Source organism: Coffea eugenioides, chromosome 11 (genome assembly GCF_003713205.1).
Source record: "Coffea eugenioides isolate CCC68of chromosome 11, Ceug_1.0, whole genome shotgun sequence".
Lineage (NCBI taxonomy): Eukaryota > Viridiplantae > Streptophyta > Magnoliopsida > Gentianales > Rubiaceae > Coffea > Coffea eugenioides.
In genome coordinates, this window is record NC_040045.1 from 45,174,619 (window position 1) to 45,200,291 (window position 25,673).

Below are 25,673 nucleotides of genomic sequence, written 5' to 3' on the forward strand. Positions count from 1 at the left end.
ATGGAGCTAAATCACAAGTGAATGAAAGAGGGAAACGAACTAGTGTACCAGAAAAGGTTTATGCTTTAGACAATCGACAAGTTCCGGATTCGTCTGAGGCAACTGAAGTTAAAATTTCGAGGACGAAATTTTCTTAAGGGGGAGAGAGTGTGAGGACTTGCAAATTCCTTACATATTTCTTGAAAATTTCCTTTTATTTGAAAATTATTATTCTATACCATATTGCTACTTAATCACCCTAGAAAAAGTGCCAATGATCATAGGAAATTAGGGTTTTCCTTTCCGATTTCAATTCGAAGTGAAATAGGGTTTTTCGTGTATCCGTCGTGAAATTATCCGGTACGGAGCGAGGATCAAATTTGGTTATTAAGAGTGACTTTTGGGTGAGAAATAATATGTGATTAGAAGAAATGATAAAAATTTAGTGAATAGGAAGTAAAAAACCCTAGTACGTGTGATTTAAGGAAAAACGGTGCGAACCGACGTGAATCGTGCACTATCGATTGAACGCACCACTTGACTACTACTTTCTTACCATACAAGCTCATTAATATTTGAGCAAAATATCTCCTTAATTTCCAGCTAGCCTTGACCGAATTTTGGGGCTGAAATTGCAAGAAAGAAAAAGAAAATTTTGCTTGGTAATTGGTAGTGACAAGTGTCACACAATTAAGGGTCTTGACCAAGACCAATTGTCCAACCTTCTTATCACCTTGGAGCTGCATTTCTTCTTCATTTTTCCTGCTGCTTGGCCGAGAGGGAGAGAGGAAAAACACCAAGGGAAAATTGCTCCATTTCTTCTTGAATCTAGCCACCAAGTGAGAAAGAAAGAAAACTAAACCGATTAAAGCTATCCTTGAGTGTTTAGTTAGTGAGGTGTTGGTGAAATTTTGAAGGGGAAGCTAGGGTTGCTCTTGGTAAGCACTTAAGCAAGGTAAAGATGATGATTTCCCCATTTCTTACTCTTGATCTTGTTTAAATTAGCTTAGCATCTCAAATTTGTGGTGAATGATGGTTGTTATCATGTTTTGGGTGTTTTTCCTTTTAGTTACATGAATTAGGGTTTGATGGTTTGCTGCCTATACTTGATGTATGGTTAATATATGTTGGATCCAAGATTATATAGGGCGTTTTGGTAGCAAGTGAAGCAAGAAATGAAGAAAGTTACCATTGAAACCAAAAATTCCAGATTTCTGGAAAAAATTTCACCCTGTTCTGCCCCATTCCAGTTCGTATGGTTAGAGGCTGAATTAGGCTTAGCATAAAACATGAAAGTTGTATAGAATGATATTTTATAGTGCCTACAAAATTTCAGCTCAATCGGAGCAACGTAGCTTGTGAAAAGACCAAAATACCCTCGCTGCCCTAGGATATTTCCAGTGATCCGTTTTGGACAGTTCATCCAATTGACTGTGTTTATTCACTATGATCCGTGCTGATTTAGCTATTTGCCAAAACATGAAAGTTTTAGTACTCTGTCTTAACTTTTAAACACCTCAAAGAACGCCTTAAACGGACTTTGGTAGCCTGAGATATGGCCATTTAAATGTAGTATGGTTAATTAGGCGATTAGTTGGAACCTGGTTCGGTGAATTGGGAATTTGATTAGGTTACACTGGAAATTTGACCAAGTGATCTTCATGAAAGTTGTAGGACTTCGTCTTAGCTTCGAACTGGTATAAGTTTCACACCAATCCGATAAGCGTAGCCTCAGATGTTTTCATTCCGCAAAAACCCGTCAAATCTGTCTTTTGTAAACTTCATTTCCGCATTTGTTATTAGTTGATTTATGTCCTTATATTGTCTTGAGCCTATGGAACGGCTATTGAAATGCATTTGTGTTGTGTATAAACTTGGGCTTGAATGAGAAAAATAATGAAGCCAAAATGGCTGGAAAATTAGGTAAACACAAAGGGCATGCTGCCCAAATTTTCGCTCGAGGGCTAAGTTTCTATTTGAACTTGTATACTTTTGTTTGGCCAATACCATGACCGGCTTTCCATTTAAAACAGGAATAGCCTCTTTAGTTTAACATTCAATGCTACTTACTCCTTCCAAAAATATAGAGGTATGATGTTAGGGTTTTTCTCGTCAGAAGTGACAACTTTTAGAGTGAGTTTTAAGTGTGACGTAAAGGTCGTATTGTCCCTCGCTTTTTCAGCATGATTTTTATTGATGACGTTTAGTGCTCTATACTAGCTTGCTTTGGTATGAGTTTGATTTTTGAACTATCTAAACGATTCCGATAAACAATATTTTTAGCCTATCTGCGTTGGAGTCGAGTGTCCTTTGTCAAGTGTTTTCCGCCGGACATTTTATAACGAACGCTTGAGTTAGTTTCCCTTTAAAACAAACAAAAGAGAGAGGCACTTCACAAACTGCCATGGTCATTTATGGTTCTTCACTTACTACAACCTGGGATGCTCAAAATATGGATTAACTAAATTTTGTCTCCAATAATAGCTATCCCTCTCTGCCCCTGTCAAAACTAGATATGATAAAGTATTCAGAATCCATATGTAATTCACCAAGATGATTCCCGCATTCTGGACAGAATGATTATACAGAAACAACACATGCTGGCTACAAAACTAGGACTGGATCAAGTAAACTTTCAGTTGAAAGTGGTGGAGTCCATCAAAATTTAAAAAACCAAAATGTAAGAAAAGTGAAATGTAGACCGAGTAGCCAAACAATGATGCTGAGAAATTCAATGTAAAAGCGAGAATATAAGGTCATTAAACTATCCAGCATAGGGGAATAGCAAAAGCCTAAGCATTTTAACCTATTTCATTAACTGAAACAGACAGTTGCCTGTGCAGAGGAGGAGTCCAATAATACCTGAGCTTTAATATACTGATCAAGTTCTTCTTTCTGCCGGTCAAGTTCAGTTCTGATACTGTCACCAGCTGACCAGATAATTGATGATGCTGCTGTCATACTTCCACTTGCTGAGGTTACAGAAGAATTACGTTCTTCATCATCATATGATAACCTTAAACCAGTTGATACAGGATTCTGGTTAGGAATGCGTGCCTTTCGATCCACTTCATCATGATAAATGTTGTTATTCAAAGAAATGTGAAGCTTCTGCTGACTTGCAATTGCTTCTGCTTCCCGGCTTCGTTTATTAGGCCGAAGAAGGGTAGCATTATGCTCATTTCCAAAATAATTTACTGGATCAGCATTAAATCCATAGGACACTGTCACACAAAGACAAAATGTAAAATGCTCGTCAGAATTTATTTAAGAGTCATAAGACCAAAACGTTATAGAAGGTGATCAACAACTATACTTACAAGAAGATATGTAGCACAAAACAACCATTGAAACAGTAATAGAGCTACATGGAAGAGGGAATTTTCAAACTCTCCTTGTTGTCATAGGTCATAGTTAATACGATTCTTGAGCACAAGGTATCCAAAAGAGAACTCTTATCTATGATCAGTTATGCAGTAACCTACATTTTCTTCTCCTATAAACAAATTTTAGTATCTAACTGGAATAGCTTTGGTGTGCCCCGCCTTGATATTCCAAGAAAGTTCTCCAAGACGATTAATATGTTATTGGCTTCTTTTTCACTTACAACTAAGTCTACTACATGATAGTAACTAATATGGGAATACTGGCAAGCTATGCAGAAGTAGAAGCCATCAGAGACCATTTACTTTGATGATTTACCAAATTCAATAATTAGTTGGCAAGTCAACTTGTCTAATTAATGCTTATGAATATCGGTTACAAGGCAATTATTAGCCAACCAGTTCTTGCCAATGCCTAAATAAACTACCAGACATGCTATATGTGGCAGTATTTCTTCACAGAAACATGCTTCACATTGATGAAGATGGTTCATCTAATTACTAAAGACAAATTTAAAAAAAAAAACAGAAGTCCAGGACTGACAGTGAGACAACACCACCATTAACTTCACAGACAAGATCCAAAAAATAACAGTTTTGCACAAACTGAAAAAGGCTAATGACAACTTTGCAGAGAGATATTGAGGATTTATATAGACATTAAGAACCAAAATAGCAAGAAAGAAAAACAATAGTTGTGTTTTTTCTAGAGGACATTAAATACATCAAACCACCAATACACAACAAATATCTAATTTACTCACTGGCTACAAGAAAATTGAAAAAAAAAAAAAAGAGTATCTTAAGGCAAATATCATGCTAACTTCAACAAGCCACATGCAAGTGAAAGCTCAGAAGTTTGAGATACTGTCTACATCCATTATATACTCCACGTAGAAACAATTGAATAAACAAAGTCAACAACAACAAACAACTAAATATATAAAAGTCCATCAACACGCCCCCCCCCCCCCCCCCGGGGGGGGGGGGGTGGGGGTTACCAGGGAATTACTAAAATCATGTGAATCCAGGTAAAAAATCAACATGGCATCAAGTCATTTTGCAGTCAAAAGAGTAGGCAAACTGCACAAACTGTCATACTTTGCCAGTCACATAAACAGAAACTCACAGTTTCCAAATAGCTGTAGCTGATTTGCTGCAGTAGCAGGGAACTGAACACGACTCTCATCAATAAAAACTGGTAGTGATGAGTTACCATTATTTTCTTCAAACATTTTTTAGGACCAACAAGTAATTCACCAGGATGCTCTTTCGACTAAACAAAATTTATGATGACCAGCAATAATCTACCTGCAGAAAAAGAAAAAATAACTAATGCTATACAGAATGCTGATTAAGTTGCAGCAAATAGAATGCTGATTAAACTTCTCTGGCAGCACATTTTCCACAACAACAAATTTATAGAGCAAAAAGTCAGGCAACAAATCAAATTCCCGAGAAAACTGCCATTGTCAGTGCCCCATTTTCTATACAAGCACATCACCCATCTCATCAGATGAGCTTAAAAAATGGCAAAACCTGGAATTCCCCATGGCATCACTACATTTACATCTAGATCATATGCATGCAACAAACTCAGCAGTTAAAGATCTTTTCTCTCTTTTTTTTTTTTCCTTTTAAGGTTCTCTCCACAGCCGCTTTTTTCCAGTCATCATACAATATACTAGTACAATAAAATATACAAAACGGAACCGAAACTAATTTAAACACTACAAGACAACAAAATGGTTCATTTGTAGCAAATCCTTTCTTCAGATAAAATCATGAAAACCAAAGGCCAATTTATTCTAATCAAATCACAACTTTTTCAACAGAAAATGGATAGGAAACGGAAAACGTTGATCTTCAGAAATATTAAGAAAGAAATATTACAAAGCTCCGCAGTGGTTAAAAGATCTATTCATTATCTGTTTTGGCTACTTCTCGCAGATTAAATAGAGGAGGGTTCTTTCAAAAAAAAACTACCTGGAAGTCACCTTTGGGGAGAGCCAACAAGGAATTCAATCCCACTCAAAATCAATCCTGCAGAATCCAATCAGCACATTTCAGAAAATGAAAAATAAAAAAGAACCCACTTGAAAAAAAAAAAGAAAAAAGCAATGCAATAATCAGAAGGAGCATACCCCAAGACAAAACCACAGAGAAAAGGGCGTTCTGGAACTAGAGAAATATATGCTGTAAAATAAATGAGGAAAGGGAGAGCGGAGATGAAGAGAAAAGGATGAGAGTAACCGATGGGGGAATGGAATCAGAATGGTTTTATCATTTATTGGAGAAAGAAGAGATGGAGAAATAGATGGGATCAGGAATATACATGAAAAAGAAAATGGATGATAAATAAATACTAGTAATTATTTACGGGAAATGTGAGGACGAACAGGAATATGAAGAAGAAGAAGAAAAGAAACGGAGGGGGGGGGCGTGGAGCGTTGTGGAGCGGGCCCAAGAGCTGAGGAGGCACGTTGCGGCAGGGCATATATGATAAATTTTCGATGCACGCATTCACCGAATTAAATCTTCTGGAATCACGCTAACGCTTGCTATCACTGACTACTCATCTTCTCCTCCTATTCTTCTTTTTTTTATTATGATTAATATTCTACCGACCATTTTAATTATCATGTCTTCAATTAGATTCGTCATTAAATTATGAAATAAATAATTTAAAATATTTAAAATATAAATCTCTTTCATTATTGAGAGGTAAAAATTAAAATGATGCTCCCCTAAAAATTGATAAAACTTTCTTCATTTTCCTGGTAGATTTTGTTCTTTTCTTTTTTTTTCTGGTAGTTAGCAATCCCTTTTTTTTTTTCCGTTCTTTTGGATGCATATTGATTCATTCTCTCTCTCTCTCATTATTCATTGTCTTCCCCTCCCTCAGCCTGACTCAGCACCCTGTTGTTGCTATTATTAATTGTCATTCCAATCTACCCCTCCGGTTTTTCCCACCACCACCTCTACCAAGATATGGTCGGAAATTTTGCAATTCAATATGACTATACTGACCCTTGCTGCTTTGTAAGTATTAATTTTCTTTTTTGGTGAAAAGGTTGACTAGGAAATGAAAATGTTGTGTTGGGACTTGGGACTTGGGACTTGGGACTTGGGACTTGGGAGACGTATTTAAGCTGTCAACACTTGATTCTTCAGAAAGAAAGAAAGAAAAATTACTAGTGTGAGAGCCTAATTTGCAATTCAAATAAAGTAGGTAGAGGCTGTCCTACTTGCGCCAAATGATGGAGTTTTGATTATCATAATCAACAACCATGAGTTATGCTTCCAATCACAACCTAATAATTTCAAGAAAGAATCGGATGCGCATTGAAGACCCACAAATCATGAGTCACCATAACATTTGCACGGTGGAACGTATTTCCATCTAGAAATATGGACGTAGTCCTTGGACAAGTATTCGGATTGACAAATTTCCAGCTTTCGGTGGGATTTTGATGCTGAAAATCTTTCCATTGGAAGTCAGTTTTGGTTTAAAAATGAAATGGTTTTTCTTGACATATATGCCTTCTTTATTCGTCACCTAGGTTGTATTTCAACTCCAGGTTCTTGATTTCTAAACAAGATTAATTTGCTTAAATGAGTAGTAGGTTTCTTCCACTGCATGCATGATGGCACTACCATAATGGTTGAAATGTATAAGCAACGACCGTAAATTGATTATGTATTATAGTCCTTCATTACTCCTGAATGATTTGTGTGAAAGGAATGCCGCACACGGCACTAATCACTCCTGTTTTCTAAATGCTGCACGCACAACTTTTGAATAAGCATATCGATTGCTGCACTTAAAGAGATAATTGCAAATTTGATCCTTAATATTTTGGTTGCGTGCTAAACTAGTTTCTAAAGTTTTAGTCAAAACAAATTTAGTTCCCACAATTTCTAATTTTGGGCAAATTTAGAACAATTAACGGAAAAATAGTAATAACTAACGGTCAAAACTAAATTAGTGTTAGTCAAAAGTTTTGACTTTACATTTTTAGTCCCCAGTGTTTGAACTTTCGATCAATATGGTCCCTTGAATCTCAAGTAGTCATAATTAGGAATTTTAAGATAAAATAAAATGTCATTTGAATTCAATCTATTAAAAATGTATTCCTAAATTCCTACAAAAATTTCATGAAAACACTTTACCTAAAAAATAATCATTATATTAACCCCAAGGAGTATCTTCTTGTTGAATAAGTTACGATTAGATGACAATATGCAAGTAACATACAAAATAAATTTACTCAAATATAAAAGGGAAATTCTAGTTTTAATGTAAAAGTTTATTATCATGACTACTACACAAATTCTTGCATGACTTGTGGATATAGGCCTCAAATTGCTGTAGTTAGAAGTTGTGATTATAAAATATAATCAAGGTGAGTACCGATATGAATTGCTTTTAGGAACTTTTCAAAACACTTCTTTTTGTTTCTTGTTGTCTTCCTAACTGTTAAAATCTAAAGTTTCAATATTTAGTTTGGTATTCATGTACGTTGATATTTATGAGTAATTCTAATAATCTTATAAAATATATAAACTTCATTTCAAATTCAATTGACAACCCAATGAATACAAAAGTAAAAAAAAAAGGATCAACTTAATTTACTTATAATATATATTTTTCACATTCTAAAATGATTTAAGTAAATCGTTTGATTATCACTAAAAGGTAAAAGAAATGATAGAAATTATTATCAGCTAATTATTTAATAATAATTACAGATATTATACCAAATTTGAGACTAATTATGCAAAAGAGAAGAAGTATATTAGAAATTAATGGAATGACAAATGCAATGGAATAAAAAAAAAAGAAGAAAAAGAAGTTTAACTGGAATTCTTATTACCCATCTTATATAATTTTATTATAATTTGCGTTTCGCTTCATTCTAAAAGTCTCGATACTGCTATTCAGATTTTATGAGACTATAATGATTTAATTTCCAAATATTAGGGACCTAAAATACAAAGCCTAAATTGTTGACTGATGGCATTTAGATTTTGACTGTTAGTTAATACTGAATTTTTGTCAATTGTTCTAAATATGCCTAATATCATAAACGTTGGAGGCTACATTTATTTTGATTGAAATATTCAGGACCAATTTGGTACATAGACTAAATATCGGTGTCTAAAACTACATTTGCATCTCCCAAATTTCTAGTGGAGAAAGTGCAACATTCCTTATCAACGAGGAAACTGTTGGTGTCGTTGACTTCCAAAATTAGACTTAGATAAATCTTCCCAACAATTTTGTTTACTTTACTTTGCGCTAGTTCCCCGCATTGATTCATATTCTATTTTGTGAAGAATATATGATAGCACCACATACAGTTATTATAGCACCACATCTAGTTATTGCTTATCCAAATTTCTTTATCCTTGTGCATACAACATTTTAGGCATGCCAAAGTGCAACAAGTTCGTTCCAAAACTACTAACTAGGAATTTTCTTTTTATTTTTTTTATTAATTTATTACATACGAATAATGTGCATATTATCACTGTGTTGGAAACATAATAATTAATTTGAATTTAAATTTGAAATTCAAATTATACGTATGTATTATGTATCTAATCGTGATTCGATATACATTATTAGTGTATATGAGTTTTTTTTTTTTTTTTTTGGGTTTGGAGGATAGTTTTCTATTTTCTGAGTAACTTTTTGCAATATGCCAAAAAATTGGTGACCATAAGCATCCTTTCAATGTTCAAACGTCTTGCTGAACTTGCTTAGGTCAAGGGTAATTTGGGCACGAAATTTGGGAGGGGGAAATATCAAATATGGAACGGACCCATTAACCCAACACAACAATAAAGCAGGAAACGGAGCACAGAGTCAGAAAAAGGGTAGCCCAAGTTGGGTGCGGGTTTGAGGGTCTACCTTGGACTTGGAGTAACCTGTGGGAGGGTGAGGGCGAAATTAAACAGAGATTGGACAGAGCTCTTGCAAGTGCTGATTGGTGTGAGGTTTTTAAAGATGCAAGAGTAACTCATATTGAGGTTGAAGCCTCTGATCACAACATCATCCTGCTGGAGACAGAACCTAGAATTAGGAAGCCAAAAAGGAGATTTCACTTTGATCCCAGATGGCTACAATTTAGGGAAGTAGAAGGCTTAATCCAAGAGGCGTGGGGCAAAAATCAAGTGGGGTCCAGAGGTATGCGAATCAGCAGGAAGATAAAGCAATGTAGGATGTCCCTCTCAGCTTGGAGCAGAACGTTGAGGTTAAATAGCAGGATAGAAATCAAAAAGATCAAAGAAGAGATTCAAGCTTTGAGGACCAGACATGGTAGTGATAATAAAGAAACCATTAGGATGCTTAGGAAACAATTGTCTGATGCCTACAAGCAAGAGGAACTTTATTGGAACCAAAGGGCAATAATCAATTGGCTTCAAAATGGGGACAAGAACACAGCCTATTTTCATGCTGTCGTGAAGGGTAGAAGGAAAAGGAACAGAATTTCCAGACTGGAGAAGGAACAGGGAGGATGGTGTGCAACTGAGGATGAGATTGGGGAGGAAATTGCTCAATTTTACAGCAAGTTGTTCACATCCTCGAAGCCATCAGAATTTGATGAGATATTAAATGGTATTCCTAAGACTATCACTGAGCAGATGAACCTGCAACTTACCAGACCTGTCACTGAGAAGGAAATCAGGAGTGCTGTGTTCTCCATGCACTCCAACAAATCTCCTGGGCCAGACGGTATGTCTCCAATTTTCTTTCAAAGATATTGGGATATTATTAAAATAGATGTAGTGAATGTTATTCGAAGCTTTTTTCACACTGGTGGCCTTCCGAAAGCTATCAATGAGACCCTAGTCACCCTTATTCCTAAAATAGACAACCCCCTCAACCTGGTTCACTTTAGGCCTATTAGTCTGTGTAATGTTTTTTACAAAATCATCTCTAAGGTTTTGGTGAACAGACTCAAACCTTGTCTTAACTCCTGCATTAGTTACTCCCAAGCTGCTTTTGTCCCAAATAGGCAAATCCTGGACAATGTCATGGTAGCACATGAATACATGCACTGGCTGAAGTCAAAAAGAGAGGGGAAAGAGGGGTACATGGCCATTAAACTTGATCTCTCCAAAGCATATGATAGAGTAGAATGGAATTTTCTTTATGCCATACTTTGTAAGATGGGGTTTGCCCCTCTGTGGATTAGATGGATGCATGGTTGTCTGTCCTCGGTGTCTTACTCCTTTAACGTTAATGGTGTTAAGAGAGGGTATGTTAGGCCTTCGAGAGGGATTAGGCAGGGAGATCCCCTATCTCCGTATCTTTTTTTGTTTTGTGCTGAAGGGCTCTCTAACCTTCTTAACAAAGCTGTGCGTAACAAACAAATCACAGGAGTCAAGATTGCAAGACAAGGCCCCAAAGTTTCTCATCTCTTTTTTGCTGACGACTCACTTATCTTTTGTAAAGCTAATGGTGATGAAGCAGGAAATATAAAAGAAATACTTGAGGCCTATGGGAAAGCATCAGGGCAACAAATCAACATCAACAAGTCTGCGGTCTTCTTCAGTAAAAATACAGGCAGCAGAGAGAAAGAGGAGGTTTTACAAAGGTTAGGTGGAATCCAACATGTTACACAAGGGAAGTATCTGGGGTTACCCTTAGTTGTGGGAAGGACCAAAAACAGTGTGTTCAGGTTTATTAAAGAAAATATGATGACTAAAACCCAGAGTTGGAAAGGGAAACTCTTAAGTAATGCAGGGAAAGAGGTCTTGATAAAAGCAGTGGCTACTGCTCTCCCATCTTATGCCATGTCTGTTTTCAGATTATCCAAAAGCTTGTGTAAAGAGCTAAGTGGGTTAATGGCCAGATTCTGGTGGGGAAATGACGAAGGGGAAAAAAGGATGCATTGGAAGAAGTGGACTGATATAGCCGAGAGGAAGGAGAATGGTGGGCTTGGGTTTAGGGACCTGTTATGCTACAATGAAGCTTTGCTAGCCAAACAAGTTTGGCGAATCCTTACATGGCCCAACTTGTTAGTTAGCAAAGTCATGAAAAGCAGGTACTTCCCTAACTCAAATATCTTTGAGTCTAAGGTAAAGGCTGGGGCATCCTGGATTTGGCAAAGTTTACACAGCTCATTAGAATTGTTGGAAAGTGGGATGTGGAAGCAAATTGGGGATGGATCCACGGTCGAAATCTGGGAAGACAGATGGGTAGAGGGGTCAAAAAGTGGAAGAATCTCTACTCCCAAACCAAATGGCTACCAACTGAGCAAGGTTAGCAATCTGATTAAAGGGAGGCAATGGAACAAGGACATTATTCAAGGACTTTTCGCAAAGGAGGAGGCAGAGGCAATCATGGCAATTCCTCTCAGTATATTCCACAAAAAGGATAGGTTCAAATGGAAATATACAGCAAATGGCTGCTATTCTACTAAATCTGGTTATGCTAGGGCCAAAGAGCGAATCAAAGAGACCAATGAGAAGAAAAAGGCGCATGTTAACTCCAGCACAAACAAAGAACGTTCTAAGGTATGGAACCAGATTTGGGGACTAAACATCAAACACAAAATTAAGCACTTTTTGTGGAAATGTCTCCATTGCATCCTTCCAACTAATGAGGAAATCTTTAGAAGGACGGGCAAGGGTGATCCGACTTGCAAGTGCTGTGGGGAAGAGCAAGAAACTATTGAACATGCATTACTTCATTGCAAAGCAAGAGAGATGGCCTGGGCAATATTCCCTGTTGCATGGGACGGCATTCAAGACTATACATGGAACTTTTGGAGATGGTGGGAACATATGCAGGGAGCCAGATCAAGGGAAGAGGGAACTAAACATATTGAAATTACAGCAAACTTCCTCTGGCAAATTTGGAAGGCAAGAAATGAAGGAAATTTTAACCAGGCATCAACAGAGGGACACCAGATAAACAAAAAAGCAATGGATGAATGGTTAGAATATGAGGATGAAGGTAGGAGGACTGAGAGGGACAGGGAATTCAGGCCCCCCCTAGATGACAGAAGGAGCATGTTAATTGGTCTAATGGAACAGCATAGCTCCATTATGTATACGGATGCGGGAATGAACCAGGCAAGAACGAAAGCTGGAGTGGGAATCATAGCTAAAGATAACAATGGAAAGATTCTGGCAACTTGGTCCATCCCACACTCAGGAACTAGAGATGCTGCAGAACTGGAGGCTATGGCTATTAGAACAGCCTTGAGCAAGGCCTTAGAGGAGAACATGACATCCCTACTGATTCTCTCTGACTGCAAAGCTGTAGTGGACAGGATCAATATAGGATGTCAGGGCCTAAACTCACTGGACATGCTAATTGAAGACATAAGGCAACTGAGTCGCTCATTCTGGAAATGCTCCTTCTTTCACATTAGGAGAGAAATGAACCTGTGTAGTCACAGGTTAGCTAAGTTAGCAGTTAGCGTGGTACAAGAAATTAGGTGGAAGCAATCCTTCCCTGTGTGGCTTCACAAAGAAGCTCACAATGACTTCCTGGCAGTTGCCAGACTTTTGTAAATCTGCTGTGCAGACTAATTTGTATCCTTTACCTACATATATTGAAGTTGATATTTGACAAAAAAGAAAAAAAAAAAAAAAAGTTGGGTGCGGGAAGATGCGGGGTCCACGTTCTCCTGCACCAGCTTTGCAGTTGGCGGGTAAACTTTGGCGGGTGAGCAAACGACGAAGTATTGAGTATTGACCCCGTTACACCCGAAAGTGGTTGGCTAATACGCGGACCACTGGTGCGACAATTTTTGTACATTCCTGCGAAAGACTAGAAAATTAATGTTCGAAGTATGAAATATCAATTCAATGGATATATGAAAACAATCTGACAATAATGCGGCGGTTGAAGACAAAATAACATTTCAACCTACCCAATTTGATTGATTTAGTTGGTTACACAAATAAGGTTGAGTAATTGATGGAGCGTTGGGCAATTTATATATATATATATATTTTTTTTTATTTTTTTTGGGTCAGGGAAGAATAGTTTATTCTGTTAGATTTTGTTCGAGTTGGCCCAAACACAAAAAGAAAAAAGAAAATCTAATTTGAGCCAAAATGGATGTTAGTGCTAATTTATGATTATCTTGTGGTCATATGGACTATTACTGTATTTCTATTTTCTTAACGTGAGGATTATATATTATTAACACCTCACCAATGCACCTAGACGGATAAGTGTTTTTATCAAAAAGAAGACATGTTTAACGCTAAAAGCATGTTAATTAACTTTTATACAAAAAATATTTACGTATTTATTTTTTGGCTACTAACTAAGACAAGGAGTACTAGTGCCTTTCCGCATAAAAATTTATGGGCAGTTTAACTTCATGTTTATGTTTTTTTAGCGGTGGTGACTCTGTGAATGTGTGTAGTGGTCATTGGCTGTAAATGATTCTTTCATGTTGAAATTGGATAATAATAGAAAAACTTGAGAATTAAGATCCCGTGTAATCACCGCTCCAGGCGACGAATCTGAACGAGCTTGCACAAGTCAAATTGACTCTTTCCGCAACACGCCTACCGGCTACCGGTCGCATCCATCATCCTTGACCTTATACTCTTATTGTTTCCATTTCCGAGGCGTGGGGGCGGCGGCGATTGGCTTTTAGTTTTGTTCGTTCTTTATTTAGGTTGCGGGATTCTGCTAGAGCAATTTGGTAATTTGCACCGTATTCCCCATTGAAAAGTGGACGAGTCTAGTTTCTCAATCTGACAGCTGTTATAAGTGTCAATTAAGATAGCCAAGGTAGCTACATTTGAAATGAGATGATTATTTGTAAATTTTTTAAGGATTAATGTTAAATACAGTTTCTTAAAGATTGTTTTACATAATTAGGTATAGATATATGACACATGTATAAAAAGTGAATTTAAAATTTGAACAATAATGACGTGGCATTGATCTAAACTTGTTTATATAAAAAAAAAAAAATTTTGCACTAACAGTATATAAAAATTAATCCATTTTTTTAATAGTATCTTGACACTTTGCATGATATAATATATGTGAGAGAATAAGAAGGTGATTAAAAGACATAATACAAAAAAAAAAAAATCTAAATAATTATATATCCAAACGGCCTCTTGTAAATTACTTCCTTGTACTTTCACTGATCAGCATGTCTCATAATAGATTATTCGTGATAAAACTTGGATAAGGAAGTCAACCGTCAATTGAATCTTGCGGTGTCAATCACACAACTCAATTATGTTGAATTACCCCCAAACTCATCTACTAACAAGTCAAATTGGGTATGTAATGAATTTTAAATGAATCGAAATGGGTACCCAATTAAATCCATTTAATTGGTGAAAAATTGGTTGAATCAATTCACCCATTTACATCCATTTAAAAATAATTATACATTTAAACTCAATTTTAAGTAGATGTTAAGCAGATAAATTTGAATTTTCTACTAATCTAATAGTAATAAAATGTCATTATTTCTTGTCAAATAACATGACAAATTTTTTTTTTTTAAATGAGACATAAATGGATCATTGAGTATGTATATACCCATATCTTAAAGAATTAACCTTTCTTTCACTGATAGAGCGTGGTTGGATGAATAACAACTATGTAAAATTTGAATTTGAAATTCAATAACAACTATGTAATATTTGAATTTGAAATTCAATTTTTACACATGTGTTATGGATGCAACGGTGATAGTGTATGCACTGTCAGTGTATATAAGATTTACACTTTATTAATTTGGTATAAATGACTTGAATCATTTTGATCAATTTATTTAAATGAGCATAAATAGTTAACCCAATTATATCAATCATCCAATTATGGTCCGTTCATATCAATCATCCAATGTAAAATCAAGTCCATATTCAAAGAAACGATTCAGATCTAATAGCTCGATGATTCGGCGTTGCCGGCTGCTGCTCCGAGAAAATGGGCAGCAAGTAGAAGGATTATTAGGCCGCTTTTCTTGATTATGATTAATTCATGCACCAACTAGAGGCCATTCTGTACAATGTGGACCGGTTCGCATATTCATGGCAATTCAATTACGTGGGACCAAATTTGGGGCAGCAAAGGGCGTATGATATCTCAAATGGGTCTAGGCCCTAAGGCCTTAGCTCGGCCACGAAGGCGAAGTCGTCATCAAAACTCATCTTCAGAACTTCCGAAAACCTCAATACACTTCGAAGCAGTACACTTCTCTTATCTCTTAAAGATGAGGTGAATCTCCTGTTTGGATTTCTTGTGCTTTTTTGGCCCTTCACTTAGATATCTGTGGATAACAATTTCTCCCTCCTATTTAATTAACTTACTACAATTTCTTCCTTTCGTCTTTTTTCCAGGTCGTTATGTACGAGTTTTATTCTTCTCAACAAATATCTACTACCCCTCACAGTTTTCTTCTTTTAAGTTTCAACTCATTCCCTCTCTTTTTTGGAGCATTAGTCAATCCACTGTGTTTTATTTTGTCTATTTCCAAGTACTTGAAGGGGAATGAATCCTCACCATCATACTTCTCCCTGTTTGCACTGCCACCCGCACAGCTATATTAGAATGGTATGTTTGATAAATTGATCATCTTCTTTACTGGCATAAAATCACACTCTATTGATGCATGCGGTTGCACCCATGAAACGACCAAAAAAAATCATTTTGCGTTTGTTCAAGTTTCAAAGTGACAGGGCGGGATCCCACTTACCCAAAATAAAAGTTAAAAAAAAAAGTGACTAAAGGCTGAATCTTCATTTGCCAGTTTGTACTTACATGAAACTAAATGGATCATCTTACGAAACATCTAATTTTGCAGGTTCATAGCCTAATAGAGAGGTGTTTGATGCTTCGCATGGACCGGGATCAATGCATTAAGGCGCTAGCTAAGCATGCAAGAATTCAGCCCCAAATAACCCTAACAGGTGTTCCTTTTTCTCTTCTCTCAATCTCTTCTTAGCATGCAGGGGGATGGTACAGGATCGGATGCATTACTAGTGTTGCATGGCTTCCTTAGCACCTTCATATCTGCATGATGCAATTTTTCATCCTTGGCTTGCTTTCTCTCTCTCTTTTTTCCCCCAAAACTGGATGACCAGATGATCATTCCATTTTCTGCTGACCTACACATGGTTTTCTTACCCTTTTCACGCCTCAGTGTTATAGGTTACATGCCTAAGTCAGTACTTTCTGCTTTCTGATGTCAAATTTTAGCGCTTTGTGAATCTAAGTATCGTCTTAGTCAACTACTTGGCCACATACACAAATAGCATTAGTTTACCGTATATACGTCCATTTATTGCAACTTATTTGGATGTGTTTCTATATATTCATGGATGTTAAAGGAAACTGGGATGTGCTTTGCAGTGTGGAGAGAACTAATGAAGGAGAACAAGGAATTCTTTCAAGCATATTTATATGCCATATCTCCAAGACCCTTGATAAGTAAGCTTCAAACTCGTATAATGTAAATTTCTTCGATCGAACAGCTCAAATTAATTACGTTCGAATTATTCATGTTCATAGAATGTTATAAAAACTTACGGCACCTTGTACTTATCCCTTGATCAAATGGTCTCAGTTCGTATGGTACGTTTCTCAGATGGAGGTGTTCACAAGATTCCGAGGTTTGGAAGAAGGAAACTATGGAAGTAAATAGATGATCGCTTGAAGAAATTTATAAAAGAGATAATTCAATATCTACGACTACATGATACTATGTATGGGTCATCAGTTTGACCATTTTCGCCGCCCCAAAAGTATACAGCTAGGGCTCTTATTGTCTAGCTAATAGTCAAATCATTTCCTTGTTGCTTACTATCAGTTTATATGTAAGACAGCATATTTTCTTAATCTCTCTGTCTCTCCGGAATTTTAGATAAATTCTGGGTGAATTTCGTTTACATATGTTAAACAAATGCAACAATGCCAAAAGTACTATATATGCTAGATTTGACAGGGTGATAGATCACCTTTCTGATGGATGGACAATATTTATAAAGCAGAACCATTATATGATCATTTAAGAGGTTAATTTCAACCTCTACGGTTCAAGGTAAAAAACCCTTATTCTCATGATTCACTTGAATAGCAAATGCAATGCTGCAAGAAAGACCAACTAACAAGAGATGATTTTGCCTCTTGAATAATACTTCAAGAAATATAAATGTCCTCTTCCAAACAACTGTTATTTGCCCGAATAAGATGCATCGAGGGCTTCTTTCCCGAGAAACAATAGCTTTCATGGTGTAGTTTTGAAACCTGCAAGTTTAATGCAAAACAAATCAATGAAGCAACTTGCGTACGACAAATTACCTCAAGCATGCAACAAGTTAAATGTTGATTTTAGGTCTTGGCCAGTTATACATGTTCCGATTTAGGACATTTATGGTTATATGATCATAAATTCACCATCTTCGTAGAGACAGGAATCCAATTTAAAATCCAAAAAAATAATCAATGCCATGAAAATAACCCATCACGTGCGTATTTCCTGTAGTCAAGTCCAGATTGATAATCATGGTAAACAATTTCCTTTTTCAACAAGCTCAATCAAAGCGCCACTCTTTTTTTTTTTTAGTAGCCTTGTTGAATCTTGACGGTAATTTATGTTGATTAAGGTATTAAAAAAACTTAATTGCATGAACTGAAAAATGTAGAAGAAATTAACAATGCAGTTTCTTTAGAGACTAATTATGATCAAGAGAAACATGTCAGGGTTGTTAAACAATTTTGTATCAAATTACCTCTTGAAGACTGGAATGATGCATCATCATCTTTCCCAGCTTGGCTCTCGCCTTCTTTCTGCAGACCAAGTGGAAGATGAGCCCACTGGGCATGGTCGAAACATGGAAATATTTCAGTTGAATGTTAAAAAAAAAAAAAAAAAAAAAAGAGAAGCTAACTAGACCTTTCCTGGAACGAAGTTGTAAAAATAACTTACACTTTTAGCTGCCCTACTAAAAGCTTGCTTGTGAGTCATGGTTGGATTTATTGCCTTCAGTCTCTGTATCTCTTCCCTGAAATTGTACGTGTCAACATAAAACGCCAAATTCTTGATCCAACTGATTCCCTTGCGTGCCTAATTTTACGGTTCATTTAAAAGAATCTTACCCAATGAAGCGATTGTAGGCTGATGGAGCACGTTGTCTTTTCTCTGGGGCTGTTGAAAACATGTCAAATGTAATCAAAATAATGCTGATCATAGACATATAAACAGATTAATCTTGGGTTGAAAGATTCGAAGCCAAACAATTTCAGTTGATTAACGTACGCTTGTTGATTGCTTGGGTTTCCCCCTCTTCCTCATCGGGTGATGAGACAACGTGAGATGGAATCTGCATGTCTAAACCTTTATGATCATCAGCATTAACATCTGTTTCCTGGGGGCAAACTTGTGTTGTTGACTGCAAAAAATTGGACTAGCTAGAAGCATGAGTTGAACGACATTGAAAGAATGATTTTTGTATGGAAACTTTCAATACCTGATCAGATTGATCGAATGGAGCGAAGAGATGGAGAGGGAGAAATGAGGCACTCGTCATGTTTACTGAAAGAAGGCTAGTACAGTGGCCACATCTTACTGTTACCACGGCTGATAAGCTGCTATATGGTACATTCACCTGCAGTCATTTTTTGTACCAAACAACGTTTATTGAACAGAAATTGGTGTTAGTTAAAAGCTCCATGTATTAACTATTGAGCATACCAGTAAAATGGTGGTGCAATAGCCACATTGAACGTAACAAATTTGTCCTTGCAAATCGAGCAGATGGTTGAGAGTTGACATGGATCTTGTCTGATGAGCTTCGTTTTTCTATCCTGTTTTTTTTTTTTTTGGGGGGGGGAGGCTTCTGGCTGACTGTAACGAGCAAATGACAAAGGAGCAGAATGAACAAGAAAAAAGTTTTCTTCACTGTCATCAGGGTAAATTTATATAGGAAAGAAACAGCTATCTAGCTAGTGGCAATACCATGCACAAATGACTGTTTTTCTTCCATGTTTAATTGTGTTTATGCTAAAAAGAAAAGAAATGTTTAAACATGTGCCATTAAAATTGACCAATTTTGGCCGTTCCTTAGCCATATTAAAGCAATCTATAGTTTTGATTACCATAACATCATGAATTATCAGTCTTAATGCGGTAATAAACAAAGGGCCATTGGACTGGAAAGGAAAATCAAGGCCTTTCCACACCTTTGTCCTTGTTCAACTTCCTTCAGACTTGAAAACGAAAGTGCGGACTGCAGTTAATTTTTACCGTAGTCGTGGGGCATGGAGAGTTATAGAACACCAGGTGAAAAAGGAAAAAGGAATCTTATATTTTTGTCTTTCTTCAGATACGGTAAATATAATTGACTACGATAAGAACTTCGCTTTACTTTCTGTGCTCTTCGTTGGTGTTAACTTTAATTTGCCATCCTTTTCTCTCGCATTCGCACCATTAATTAGGTCTCCGAGTGCCCTCCACTCACGATCCTGATAAGGTCACGTGTATGCACATGACTCTAATTGAACAGAGAATTTTGAATACGCCTGCTATTGAATCGAATCAAATTTGAGTAGTAAGCAAAAATTTTAGGGCTAGAGTTCCATCTCGTCAATCTCTTTAGAGTTGAGTTCGAGTTCGAGCTCGAGTTTGTTTTACCTTACTTGAGTTCGAAGTCGAACTCAACCAAATCAAACTCAATCGAATTCAATATAAGGCTCAACGAGTATTCAAATTTTGATTTTTGCTACTCAAATTCGACTCGATTATCTTGTTAAATAGCTTGAATTCGACTCAAAATCGCTGACCGCCAAATTCAAGTCGAGCCTTTGATTGAATTGTTCACAAAGTCGAATTGAGTAGTTTGGTTAATTTACATCCATTGTTCTAAATTTGCAGATGCCTCCCGATATATACCCTATTAAACATTGAAGATTTCTACTTAAAGTCCTTCTCTCCCCTCTAAAACTATTTTAGTTACTTCATCTCTTCAAATTTAGTTTCAAACCATAATCTTGTATTACTTGGATCATATTGGCTTAGTTTTTAATGTTCACCATATTTAACTTCTTATCCAGTAAATTTCTATTAATGGCAACTTTGCCTATATTAAGTGTAACAAAGAATTTGCATTTGACCACATCCTTGCCATCCTAATTCATAGATAATCTTTTGCCACAAAATATGAAATTTATGGTTAAGAGACCATCAATCAACGAAATTAGTGATTATGACATTGTCATAATATATTATATTACTTTTTTCATATTTATAAGGCAAAACTTTCAAGACAAGAAAAAAGGAAAATTATCCCACCTTGAGTCAACAAAATTAGCTTTTTTCTATAAATTGTTTGTTTTGCAATAAAATTTTAGAAAAAGACAAGGTCAAGGCACTAATTCCATGGAAGGGAAAGAACACTAAATACGTGGGAAAGAAAGTAGGAGCGATCAAGTGGAAGGAAAGCACATTTTATATATGTTGTTTAGATTTGATGTGCCAAGCAAAGAAGGGAAACAATAAATTTTTTTTTTGGGGGTATACTTTGAGATTGGAGAAGAAATAATAATATGATCATGTATTGATTAAAGACAAGCTCTGCTACTTTTTGACGAAAAACCCAAATTCAAACAAGCGAAAATATAATTCCCTTCTGTCGTTTCCTTTTCCCTGACCAAACATTAATTGAAACAGTAATCCTTGTGTTTTCCTCCTTTCCATTCCCTTGCATTCCTTCAGTCCAAACTCCAAACAATGCCTAAAAGCCAAGATATTACGCCACGTTGGGAAAGCACACGCCTTTAATTGCCCTCTCATTTTCTAATTTTTTTAATTTGTTCTTTTATCGTTATATATTTATATGCTCCTTACACGATGTCGTTTTGAAGCACCACTCTCAAAAAAAATCTCTGCAAATTTCTATCCTCTCCTTCTCCTCCTCTGCAGCAAAATCAGAACAAAAGCTTCTTCCGTTCACCTCCTCCGCCCGCCTCCTTATACATATGTGTTTGTATATAATTTACCATGGCAATTCTGACTACATTAGCAGGCAGCCACAACCTCTTTTCAAACTTACCAACCAGCGCGCCACCAGCTTCACGCCCTAATCAATCCCCACCGCCACCACAGCCTCCCATCCCGATTCCCAAATACCCACCTCCATTAAAATTCAGAAACTCCAAAACCCACCAAAAACCTTCCACTAAACCCCACCAAAAGAGCCCAACTTTCAAGACCCCTCACAGGAACACCAAGTACTACAAGCCCATCAAGCATGGCCAAGTCATCTCCGCCGACGGCGACCGCTCCGTCATTGTCGGCGAAAATGGTGTATCTTATCGTCTTCCTGGAGCTCCATTTGAGTTCCAATTCAGTTACTCTGAGACCCCAAAGGCTCAGCCTTTAGCAATTCGAGAGCCGGCTTTTTTGCCTTTTGCCCCGCCCACCATGGCGCGACCTTGGACTGGGAAAGCCCCATTGAAGAAGGCCAAGAGGAATATTAAGCTTGTTGAGCCATCGGATGGACGAGTGAGAAGAAATGGTGATCATGTAGCTAAGCATTATGAGATGTTGAAGGCTTATGAGCTGGGGAAGTACAAAGTCAGGCCTAGAGAAGAGGTTTTGGGAAAGCCATTGACGAGGGACGAAATTAGAGAGCTTTTGAAGCCTTGCATTTCCAGCAACAGACAGGTTAATTTAGGTAGGCTCCCTTTTTTCTTTCTTTTTTTTTGGTTTATTTGGAATTTATTGGCGATTAATATAGTCTAACAACCATCTTAATATAGCTGCATTGTTGATTGAGATAGTCTAACACCACTTTTTGAATCGGGCAATAATGTCTTGTAGGTGCTGATAAGTTTCAAACTTTGAAGTTCAGCATTTTTGGCTGAAATAGTGCTCTGAAGCTCTAATGCATAAACTTTGAATCTTGATAGACTAAGCACAGTTTCCTTCCTGACTTGACATAGTACGTACACACGAAAAGCCTGAATACTAGATTGTCTTGTGGCGTTTGTGCTGTTTTACGAGTCTATATGATGATTTGCAAGTTTGACTTTCGTATTATCACGTAAAGTGCTTTTTAATTTTTCCCTTGGTGATTGGGGTTGTAAAGTCCTCAAGACTAAATTTTGATTCATACCAAATTATGTAGGTCGGGACGGCCTCACGCATAACATGTTGGAGTTGATACATACACATTGGAGAAGGGGACCTGTTTGTAAAGTTCGGTGTTTAGGTGTTCCAACTGTTGACATGGACAATGTGTGCCGTTGTCTCGAGGTTCTCCATCTACCATGCCGTTGAAGTACATTCATCTACATTAGACATTTGGATGTTTAGTTGATGAACTAAGTTACCTGTCTAGTAAATACTCTAGATAAATAACAAATTTAATATAGTTATGTAGTTAATGTTCCCCAAATTGCTACCAGGAGAAAACTGGTGGAAGAATCATACACCGTGTCGGTGGTGTGGTCTACATTTTCAGTGGCAGACACTATAACCACAGTACCCGTCCTCAATACCCAGTGATGCTATGGAAACCAGCCACACCTGTTTACCCAAAACTCATACAAGAAGCACCAGAAGGTTTGAAAAAAGAAGAAGCTGATAAATTGCGAATGAAGGGGAAAAATTTACTCCCAATATGTAAATTAGGTAAAATATTTCATAGATCTGCTTAATCATTTTCATTGTTAATTGTTCTACATCTTTATTACTGCATGATGTTAGTGGCTTGGGGTGTGAAAGTGGATATTTGGATGGTGCTTAAATTTAATTGCAATGGATTTCATGAAGCATTGTTTTAGCTAAAATTTAGACGGTTGTTCATATTGGCTACTCATTTGGAGTTAAGGATGTATGCTTTATGTTTTTCGTGGCCATCCTAGCCTTAGTCCTCCTTGATATTACTGATGTACATCATCAAATCATCACTCAAAATTCAGCCTGATTTAGATATTCCTCCTCTCATGGTGGTCTGTCATCCATTAGTTTGCTTCCCCAATCCTACATCTTTCTGAATAGAGGTTTTGATAGTCTCAGATTGATGTCATTTGATTCTTTCTTCTTATAGTTGTTTGGTTGGAATTGCAGCAAAAAATGGGGTTTATGTTTCCCTGGTGAGGGATGTCAGACATGCTTTTGAAGGATGTGAATTAGTGAAGATTGACTGCAAGGGTATGCATGCAAGTGATTACAAGAAGATTGGTGCTAAATTGAAGGTATATATGTGTTCTGGCCCGTGTTCTGGCCAATGTGATTTTCCTCCCTTAACAGAAGAGGAAGATAAAGTCTGATAGGTGGCTGGTGGGAAGTGTTGTAATTCACATTGAACCACTCTCTCTCTCTCTCTCTTTTTTTTTTTGAGAAATTGCATGTATATGGTCCATTTAGCCTAAAACTGTTAAAAAGCAACCTGCCACCTGGAAATTCAGTGGCCACATATATATCTGCCTCTTTGAAATTATCTTTGCACAAGATACCCTATCAAATACCTTCAGCTCTGAATTGATGTAAGAATTGTAGTACTCCTATTATATACGCAGCATCCGTCCTATGTGGAGTCTTTTGCTTATCAGTAGAAAGAAATATTTTGCTTGTCAGTAAAAAGAAATCTTGTTATCCTACATGATATCCTTTTTAAAATTCAACTCCTCTCTTACGACATCACTAAAATTTCTATCCCTTCCAAATACAGGAATTGGTTCCCAGCATCCTGTTATCCTTTGATGATGAACAGATATTGATGTGGAGGGGGAAAGACTGGAAATCAATGTACAGAAATGATGCTTCAGGTCTTAGATCTGCTTTCCATGGTATAGCAAATAGCATGACTTCTTCAGGTAAGAGTTATGGGCGTTGCTTCTGCATCAATTTTTATTTTTTAAATTTATTCTTAGACAGGGCAAATAAATTAATGTAGCTTGATGTCTTTGTAAGAAAGTGTGTGTTTGGGAAAAAGAAAATGGAAGGATAAAATAAGAGAAAAAGATAAAGATTGACTTTCAGTCTTTTTGAGACCTTAACTAGTAAAATCATATTGAAGGCAGTGGAGGATACTTTTTGACATGATTAAAGAACCGAACTTGCTTTGGAAATGTTAATCTGTTTGGTTTTCATTTCACGTTCTTCATTCTGTGCACACTGCTATTAACATTTCTGTGCTTTTTCGTTAGAAAAATCTGTACGGATCAGATTGAAGGTTTAGTGATGACACTGAGAGTTAAACATCGGGAAATGAAATTATCCTACTGCCTTAATCTGACCACTGAAAGTACCAATCTTGCTAAATTTTCCCACATGAAGCATTGAACTGTGTGTTGGATTTCAATTCTTCTAATGATTAATGGAGGACCATATTTCTGAGGTCTCTCGTATCATTTTTCAGTTTTTAAGTGACAGCAATACTTCAAAACCATCCAAATTGTCATGACATGGTGTTTTCTCTTACATCCTCGACCTTTGTCTTTTAGATTCTGGAAGTTCTGATCTTCACAAGTCTGATGGTAAAACGGTGAACTCAAGCCCTAAAATGATGTCCTTGTGGCAAAAGGCAATTGGATCGGGCAAGGCATTATTGCTAGATGAGATTGAGCTTGGTCCGGATGAGCTTTTGGAGAAAGTAGAGGAATTTGCGAGTATTTCACAGGTGAAAGAGCACTCATATCCAGCCTTGATCGCGACTAATGGAGTTGCTATTGATCCAGATGGTGATACAGAGGATGAAGCCTACGGTGAAGATGAGACGGGTCCAGACAGTTTTGACGACTCATTTGAAGCAATAGAATCGTCAGTTCCATTAGGATCATTACCCATTGATGCAATTACAGAGAATTTCAGCGACCCTGACGAATACTTTTGAAGATTCCCCCCACGTTGTATATCGTAGAAAGTAAATTATTTATAAAATCTCACGTCCATGCTAATTCATCATCTTAAGTCTCGTGTGCGTAGAGATAATCTGAGGTTGTACAGATCAAAAGTCCAGAATGCTTGCTTAAAGAGTCATGCCCAATGTGCATTAGCTGGTGGAAGGCGTGATCCGGAGAGCGAGCGAGCGAGCCACGCCTTTACAGTGTAGTGTGGTACCCTCGCGAAGCTAACTTAAAATTATAGCCCAGCCCACCTCGCTGGATAAATCGTGACATTTAGGGCCTCGGATGCTCCCGCCGAAGATAATTGAAGCCCTACGATCAAAGTCACATCACGGTATCATACACTTTTAACCTTTCCGAAGTTGCAAAAACATGTTATTTTGTCCATAATTGTAGCTCATTGAGTGGCAGCTTCCTCAAACTAAAATTTCGTTTGCACCGTTTGAGATTAC

At 36.9% G+C, this 25,673-nt stretch overlaps 4 protein-coding genes across 7 annotated transcripts; 2 read left to right on the plus strand and 2 right to left on the minus strand.

Annotated features, from left to right (window-relative positions):
* Window positions 1-2,371: 2,371 nt before the first annotated feature.
* Window positions 2,372-5,793, minus strand: LOC113753615. 2 transcript variants are annotated; one of them, XM_027297813.1, is made up of 4 exons: window positions 5,507-5,793; window positions 5,349-5,405; window positions 4,492-4,669; window positions 2,372-3,203 (listed from the first exon to the last, which is right to left on the minus strand). In XM_027297813.1, the coding sequence occupies exons 3-4, from the start codon at window positions 4,595-4,597 to the stop codon at window positions 2,794-2,796; spliced, it is 516 nt and encodes a 171-aa protein (XP_027153614.1). In that variant the 5' UTR covers window positions 4,598-4,669; window positions 5,349-5,405; window positions 5,507-5,793; the 3' UTR covers window positions 2,372-2,793. The 2 variants fall into 2 exon arrangements, with proteins under 2 accessions (XP_027153614.1, XP_027153613.1); XM_027297812.1 differs by having other exon boundaries at window positions 4,492-4,673.
* A 9,907-nt stretch (window positions 5,794-15,700) lies between these two features.
* Window positions 15,701-17,304, plus strand: LOC113752979. 2 transcript variants are annotated; one of them, XM_027297053.1, is made up of 4 exons: window positions 15,701-15,924; window positions 16,175-16,280; window positions 16,723-16,800; window positions 16,937-17,304. In XM_027297053.1, exons 1-4 carry the CDS (start codon window positions 15,862-15,864, stop codon window positions 17,008-17,010), a joined length of 321 nt encoding a protein of 106 aa, XP_027152854.1. In that variant the 5' UTR covers window positions 15,701-15,861; the 3' UTR covers window positions 17,011-17,304. The 2 variants fall into 2 exon arrangements, with proteins under 2 accessions (XP_027152854.1, XP_027152855.1); XM_027297054.1 differs by having other exon boundaries at window positions 15,703-15,924; window positions 16,958-17,304.
* Window positions 17,305-17,596: 292 nt separating this feature from the next.
* On the minus strand, window positions 17,597-19,144 carry LOC113752705 (axial regulator YABBY 4). Its single transcript, XM_027296783.1, has 7 exons — window positions 19,064-19,144; window positions 18,840-18,977; window positions 18,629-18,761; window positions 18,469-18,517; window positions 18,299-18,374; window positions 18,102-18,186; window positions 17,597-17,616 (listed from the first exon to the last, which is right to left on the minus strand). The coding sequence occupies exons 1-7, from the start codon at window positions 19,142-19,144 to the stop codon at window positions 17,597-17,599; spliced, it is 582 nt and encodes a 193-aa protein (XP_027152584.1).
* Window positions 19,145-21,238: 2,094 nt separating this feature from the next.
* LOC113753385 (CRS2-associated factor 2, chloroplastic) lies at window positions 21,239-25,354 on the plus strand. 2 transcript variants are annotated; one of them, XM_027297523.1, is made up of 6 exons: window positions 21,239-22,043; window positions 22,497-22,624; window positions 22,777-23,002; window positions 23,441-23,568; window positions 24,045-24,162; window positions 24,820-25,354. In XM_027297523.1, the coding sequence occupies exons 1-6, from the start codon at window positions 21,368-21,370 to the stop codon at window positions 25,206-25,208; spliced, it is 1,665 nt and encodes a 554-aa protein (XP_027153324.1). In that variant the 5' UTR covers window positions 21,239-21,367; the 3' UTR covers window positions 25,209-25,354. The 2 variants fall into 2 exon arrangements, with proteins under 2 accessions (XP_027153324.1, XP_027153323.1); XM_027297522.1 differs by having other exon boundaries at window positions 21,240-22,043; window positions 24,045-24,189.
* Window positions 25,355-25,673: the final 319 nt, after the last annotated feature.

Coding starts and splice junctions, on each gene's coding strand:
- LOC113753615 (XM_027297813.1), bottom strand. CDS start 4,597: ATGTTTGAAGAAAATAATGGTAACTCATCACTACCAGTTTTTATTGAT. Junction 3,204..4,491: donor GCTACAGCTATTTGGAAACT/GTGAGTTTCTGT, acceptor TTTGTGTGACAG/TGTCCTATGGATTTAATGCT.
- LOC113752979 (XM_027297053.1), top strand. CDS start 15,862: ATGAATCCTCACCATCATACTTCTCCCTGTTTGCACTGCCACCCGCAC. Junction 15,925..16,174: donor CGCACAGCTATATTAGAATG/GTATGTTTGATA, acceptor CTAATTTTGCAG/GTTCATAGCCTAATAGAGAG. Junction 16,281..16,722: donor GCCCCAAATAACCCTAACAG/GTGTTCCTTTTT, acceptor TGTGCTTTGCAG/TGTGGAGAGAACTAATGAAG.
- LOC113752705 (XM_027296783.1), bottom strand. CDS start 19,144: ATGTCAACTCTCAACCATCTGCTCGATTTGCAAGGACAAATTTGTTAC. Junction 18,978..19,063: donor ATTGCACCACCATTTTACTG/GTATGCTCAATA, acceptor AAATGACTGCAG/GTGAATGTACCATATAGCAG. Junction 18,375..18,468: donor GCCTACAATCGCTTCATTGG/GTAAGATTCTTT, acceptor GTACAATTTCAG/GGAAGAGATACAGAGACTGA.
- LOC113753385 (XM_027297522.1), top strand. CDS start 21,368: ATGGCAATTCTGACTACATTAGCAGGCAGCCACAACCTCTTTTCAAAC. Junction 22,625..22,776: donor ATGTGTGCCGTTGTCTCGAG/GTTCTCCATCTA, acceptor AATTGCTACCAG/GAGAAAACTGGTGGAAGAAT. Junction 23,003..23,440: donor ACTCCCAATATGTAAATTAG/GTAAAATATTTC, acceptor TTGGAATTGCAG/CAAAAAATGGGGTTTATGTT.